The 6,461-nt window shown below is 41.8% G+C and overlaps 3 protein-coding genes across 3 annotated transcripts; 1 reads left to right on the forward strand and 2 right to left on the reverse strand.

Moving 5' to 3' along the window:
* Positions 1 to 694: 694 nt before the first annotated feature.
* PHALS_08884 (uncharacterized protein) lies at positions 695 to 1,008 on the reverse strand (the record flags this gene model as incomplete). The annotated part of the gene is made up of 2 exons (XM_024724312.1): positions 695 to 751; positions 829 to 1,008. The coding sequence occupies 2 exons, from the start codon at positions 1,006 to 1,008 to the stop codon at positions 695 to 697; spliced, it is 237 nt and encodes a 78-aa protein (XP_024575202.1).
* Positions 1,009 to 1,995: 987 nt separating this feature from the next.
* PHALS_08885 (uncharacterized protein) lies at positions 1,996 to 2,287 on the reverse strand (the record flags this gene model as incomplete). The annotated part of the gene is made up of 2 exons (XM_024724313.1): positions 1,996 to 2,112; positions 2,186 to 2,287. 2 exons carry the CDS (start codon positions 2,285 to 2,287, stop codon positions 1,996 to 1,998), a joined length of 219 nt encoding a protein of 72 aa, XP_024575203.1.
* Positions 2,288 to 6,229: 3,942 nt separating this feature from the next.
* Positions 6,230 to 6,461, forward strand: PHALS_08886 (uncharacterized protein; the record flags this gene model as incomplete). The annotated part of the gene is made up of 2 exons (XM_024724315.1): positions 6,230 to 6,259; positions 6,327 to 6,461. 2 exons carry the CDS (start codon positions 6,230 to 6,232, stop codon positions 6,459 to 6,461), a joined length of 165 nt encoding a protein of 54 aa, XP_024575204.1.

The following is a 6,461-nucleotide window of genomic DNA, read 5'->3' on the forward strand; positions in this document are numbered from 1 at the left end:
ACGAGCGATTTCATCGTAGGACATACGGCGATCTTGTGCTCCAAGAGCTGAACCACGTGATACTGGCATGTGAGGTTGGGATTGACTCATGATGCGTTCAAGCATGACACTTCTAAATGAAGCACTACTAAGTACGGAAGGCTGCTGGTGACGCTGTCCGTTATCAGACCTAATTTATGCTACTTCTATCCTAACATCTTGTACTTCTTCCTTCATCTATAGCATCAACTTCCGCACTCACGCAATACTGCTACTGGAGTGAGCTCTTCCTTCTTGTCCGACACATTGTGAATGACATTATCATTCTGTTGTGATGAACTCATAACCTGTTGAACTAAATCGGTGGCCCGATACGCTACTTTTGCGCAAAGTGCTGTAAATGATAGATAGGACGGGAGGACCTGGTGGTTTGAAGGTGAGTTTCCAAGTGAATGTATTCTGCTTGAAGCTATGTAGTTATGTATTGGTTGGGAGTTTCATAACTCCTCCTGGTTTACTTAGGTGGAGACTTAACTTGTTTCCAACACTCAGGCAAGCACCGGTGCAACGAAGTGCAGTCGTATTTCTTTCGTTCCAGTCACGACTTCTCCAGACGCCTTCATCACGATAAGGAGATATCAGTACAGCGATGTAATTGTGTCGTCTCCGGTGGCCTTCGCTGATTGCTCTTACTAGTCCGCAGGCATTACTTCGTTTAGGTCAACGACACGAACGAGTAGCCCGTAGACAGCTCACCATCTTTAGTCTTTGCCTTCTTGTTGTTGTCAAGTATTTTGTTCAGTTGTTCCCATCATATTTTGCGAGTTGGATCTGTCTATATTTTTTTACGGTCCTAATTTGCAGTTGACCCCGAACGGCGACCGAGATGTAGATTTTGTCTTCCCCAGCATTGTCTTCGTCTGGAAAATTTAACGCAGTGTTGCCCATTCGATACCTCGGATCCGTCTTGTCCTCCTTCTTTTTCATGATATCGTTCGTTCCTTTTGGAACCTCGGCATTTTCTAACATCATAACATCAGGATCATCGGTCGTGAGCCAGTCACCTCCCTTCGTTGCGATGTTTACGTGGCAACATCTGCATTTTTTATTCTTTTAATCACATGATTGTCATCGTTGAAGAAAAGATGAGCAGCAAAAAAGGTGTATTACGGTCTTCTGAGTGATGACGTGATGAAGTAGAGAAAATGATCGACAAATACTACGCTTATTTGAGGCGGATTTCCAACCCCAAGCCAAATTCCTTCTTTCGAACGCGTATCTACGATTCAAAAACAACTGCTAGCAGTGATGGTCTTCTTAGGATACACTTGGCATCTTTCCATGAACGAGTGAACTGATCTTATCTGATAACTTTCGTAGTTTCTAGGATGGTATGACGACAGATGTGGAACTTTGCTTCCCTTTGCCAGCTAGGTGAGTCGCAGTTATAATCTCGAGGATTCTTCCTATCAACTCTACATCACATCCATAAATGCTCACTTCCAGGAAATAAACTTTGGAGTCGTGAAAGTATCATCTATCTCTTTCGATGAAAATCTCCTTTTCCTTCTGGGACTTTCGCCGGAGAATGTTCCTCTGTATTTTTAATCCTCTCTGCATTATTGGAAGTAGAAAACTCAGTTCTTCTAATAAAACCAACAGGCGCAAAATTCTCTGATCAAGAGAAAAGAAGGGACGAGAAGAAATGAAAAGACAAACTTTAAGGAATATTAATGACGATGTGTGACCGGCTCAACATTAACGTCAACTGCTGTCATGTCTATCAAAACAAGATCTTTTCAAAAGATTAGAATATCAAATAGCCATTTTACTATCGAATATTGTTGGTACCACTTAAAGTAATTTAATTTTATGTATACGTCATTCTTAAATTTGTCATGCGGTTGTACATATCCATTCTTTTCTGTGTTTGTTAGCGCAAGCTCATCAAGTCGTAGCTTTCTCTGCGCAAGGTGTAGCACACATAGCACACACCCGTTGTAATCTCCGTCAAAGTCACTCAACGAGGCGAAGTCGTCGCATATCTTGTACATGGGGTGTCGCTCGAGAAGAGAGTAAATATGCTATGCTTGGTTCGAGATGTCCGCCTATCTCGGAACGGTGACAATTTTTCTAAAAATTTACCCAGATTCCGTCGGACAGCAGCTCGACTATCTCTGTCCTAGCAAATTCTTCAACGCATTACCGCTGGAGCTGTCTGATTGTAGTTAAGTTTTGTCAAAAGTCGGTCTATGTCAATTTCGAGAAACGTTCTGTGAGCGTTAGAGCTAGTTTTAGTGATACACATTTGACAAAAGATCCCCAGGCACATTCAGTATATGCGTGCAACCATCACGCTCATTTTCCATTTGACTGCTCGCAGAGAAAGAGCGTTTCTACCCTCCGCCTACCCTCTGCATATATGTTGCACCCTATATTAATTCATACGACGAAAATATCACCGTATCCCACCGCAGAATTTCCGACGACGTCCAGTTTTCACCAATGATCCATTCTTCAAGGCTGTACGGTCTTTCGACGACTGCGACGTGGGATTTACTACAAAGATTACAAAGTGCAGTGGGGTTGCATTGTGTATAATGGAATCCAAACAGTTCAGTAGTTGGGTCTGTGTGTTCCTTAAGCATGCGGGACCGAAAACCTCTGGAAAATATAACATTATTTATTTGCTATGCTAGCTTAAAGTAAATAAATTATATGTAAACTATAATAGTTATACAGGAGTAGCTGTTTATTACGATATATAAAAATGTATTCCTTTTGTCTCACATGTGGGTTGCACACGGACCCCTCCTTCACGGAATTCCGTAAACCTTATAAATCCCAATATTTCGGTACTTACGAATATTTACAATCACACCCAGTGCAATGGTACCGAATTGTAAACAATACAATCAAAACCAAACGTGCAAGCTTAAGTACACGAGATAACAGTATTTGTCCCACTATATTTTATCTAGCTCTATATAGGCTTAGTACTATTCTCAAGCTAATACAAGTAAGTCCTTTTCTCAATTCGAAAGTCGTCACCAATGGTCTCTCTGCCGTCGACCAGCTATTGTAGGTTCAGACCAAGTCATAAAGTATAAAATCATTGATTTCTGTGTTCCAAGCAGGTTTCATTTATATCAAAATTGTCCCTGATTTTGCGATTGTTTTTTGAGTTCGTGAATAATTCAATCTCGTCAACACCATCATTTCATATAATTAAAGAATATTTCTCGCAAAACCAGTAAATTGATCGGCACGAATGCAAACTATGGCGATGGACCTGAAGTAATACGGTTCTTAAATATCAGACTGATCTTGCTGTGGAGTAGCAAGTTCAAGATCTAGATCTTGAGGTGCCTGACACGCACGAAGCAGTGTCTTTTTGGACTGTACTTAGTCTCTCAAGTAACTGGAATTTGATCATATACCACTGCAATCCCCTCACACCTGATATTCATGGCTCAAAACAGACATGCCAACAGTTGCCGGTGAACTCGACACATGACGTTGCAAACTATTGGTCGCACAAAAGACTATGCGAGATTGGTGCCGTTTTTATGATTCAGTGTTCGCATTAGTAATTATGATTGGGCATTGTCAGTAAAAACCATACATTTGATATTCGTGAAAATCGCCGTGAAAAGCTCAAAAATTAAAAAAAGAAAGTCAGTCGAGATTGTCAGAATAGGAGCATAAACACAGCCTCGTCATTCTTCTTCAATAAACGTTTGGTTAATGGCACGCTCGCTGTAGACTGACGTATCGAATAGACTTATGCACAAAGAACAGCAACGTACAGCGCAAGTTTTGTCTCCTTCCTTTTGCCATTAGAATCTTCGTCTGTACCGACTTCAATGGCTGTTCTCCAGCCTTTTAAATGCACAATTTAGCGTTTTGTTGTGGGCTAAGACGGAAGGAAGCGATAGTCCAATCGAACGACTTGAATATGGCTGTTAAAGGCACACATTTTTACTACTTAATAATTGGCTTGACGTGTAGGTTGTATATTAACGTTTGACGCCCAAAACCACCGCCAAAATTTTCGTCGGAAAATATAGAAATGAAATTGGTAACATGAAGTCGCGGAAATGGCGTTCTGTGACCTTTCATATAAAATTTTGGTTGCATTCGTTGCTAATTTGCGTTTTAATCTCAATCACTTGAGACCGATTGGAGTAATAAATGTGCATGAGCAATCCTTCTTGATCATTTTATACCTTACTTTTCATATTTTTTAGCCACATCTATCGTTACGATATCTACTGTCGCAAAATTACGGTTGTGCAGTGTAGAGCACACTAGCCTCGGTTGTGATTTCACTGTGTTCCTCCATCGAAGCCTGCTTGACAAACTTTAGATCACAATAAATCCTTGCGGCCTTATTTATTAATACTGTTTTTGTCATCAGGTATGATTTGTCAACGTCAGCTTGGTTGCTCTTCTCTTTGCAAAAGACACTCTTTGTAAGAGGTTGCGAGCGCAGATGACATTTTTTAAAAATTGATCAGTTTTGCTTCTTAATCGACAAAATATCATCAGTGATTGTTCGGAAAGCCTCGCCTTGCGTTCTGCACTTGTAGCATATAATTTATTAGCGGGTCAGCCGTTCAGATTTTCCGCGCTGTGCTCTAACATGTGAGGCGGCAACTCCAACCCCACCTGTCATTCATGTGAATACTGTTCAAGTGACACCCACACGTTTAGACGCTTTTCTACGCATTTTTGAGATGATGAAGTGCATCATTTCGGCCTAACCATCGGGTACTTGAAGTATCAATATGGTCATAGCCCAATATACCGTTTGAAGCACAATGACGCGACTCTGAGATTGCTGTTAATCAGATGTGCAAGAAATCACTAAATTGCTGATCATAAGCCACATATTACTAGGCAGAAGACGTTGTAACCGCTTTCGTTGAAAATCTACTGATCGTCAGCATACCCACGATGTAGCAGATAAGCTGAAAAGCTGAAAACTCCGCGCTTACATTTCCCAGCGCAGTTTCGAAGGTCTTTTTTGCCATGCTATAAACGCTAGTTTGTATCAGCGATTCAAACCTCTTTTTTGCCCGAATGTGCCACCATATTATTCATACCTACTGTACGCGATAGAGAAACGATAAATTATTTCTTCATTCTCGAACGGCGTTGATTAGCTTTTTTCGGTTGACGGGTTCAACGCACTTCATGACACATATGACCTCGCCTGAGTGCGTTTCTAATGCCGAAGTTATGATCATTACGCTATCCTCCCCAATTAATATTCAGCCGTGACAGCTCTCCGCACTGAAAATTGGGTGGTTGAAGTGCTGATTAGCATAAGCTTTAGTGATAGCGGAAGGATCTTGTCACCACCAGCATATCCAAAGCACTTCATAAAGGGAGATTTGAGCCGCCATCAACAATATTACATTTTGAAGTCGAGGGTGGGTTTTATCGCGCACATCCTAGACCGCATGTGTGGCGCGCTGTTGCTCCGTCTGAACTACGTCCGAATTGGTTGTGATCGCAGGGTCTCATATCCAGATGAAAAGTTCTTTTTGTTCATACCATCAAAGATATGGACGCAGAGTCGGCAGCCTCGCAGTGGCTTCCATCTGTGCTTCCAACGACGATCGACCGGGGAGCTCATGGAACTGTCTCGCCAGCGCATTCTCATAGAACTCAAGGGCCTCCAGTCGAGCGACACTTGTTCCTGGACTTCGGACCACCACTCCCTCGATCTCTTCAAGACCAACAATAGACAAGATTCCTAACCGTGCCTAGTTAGCCCGAGGACAGCCAAATAGTTTGTCTTCTATCCCCATTGGGGATACAGTACTTTCATTATTCAGCTGTAAAATTGATTACGAGAGCCACCGAGAGCAACCAGGTTGCCATGTACGATTCACAAAGGAGAATTTGGCTTTTAGATTTTGCGTCCGCAAGCGCAAAGAGGTACGGCTCGTTCGTGTGCCCCACCAAAAAGCGGGACTGAGAGAGTTTACAATAACTAACAACCGAGGTTGCTCTGCTAGTATTTTGAGTGGGACATGAATCTAAATTTTATTTTATTTGAATGATGCTGAATCCAGGCGTTGTATCAGATACGATACTAAAGCTGTTCTCATTGTATGATGTAAGGCTGACAGGGTATATGTACAACGGATCTCTCTTTTTACCACGTTCCACCATACTCATGAAACTCGATGTACTGGTACTTTTGAATACTCCAATTTGCGCAAAAGTTTAATATACAATGTCGTACGACAGTGCAATGTCGTATTTGGTGTACAATACTAAAGCCAAGCAAATATACCTCATGATACCGTTAAAGTCAAGCCTTGTGTTCACAGATTACCAAGCTAGGGCCAGACATCAGGTCAGCGATATGCACAAAGTTATTGCAAGAGTGGTCATTTGAAGGCTGCGTTTCTAAGACAACGGATGACCCTGAAGACCGGTCATTTGAAGTCCATGTGCCTCAATAA

The sequence above is a fragment of the Plasmopara halstedii genome, assembly GCF_900000015.1.
Source record: "Plasmopara halstedii genome assembly, contig: Scaffold_323, whole genome shotgun sequence".
NCBI lineage: Eukaryota > Oomycota > Peronosporomycetes > Peronosporales > Peronosporaceae > Plasmopara > Plasmopara halstedii.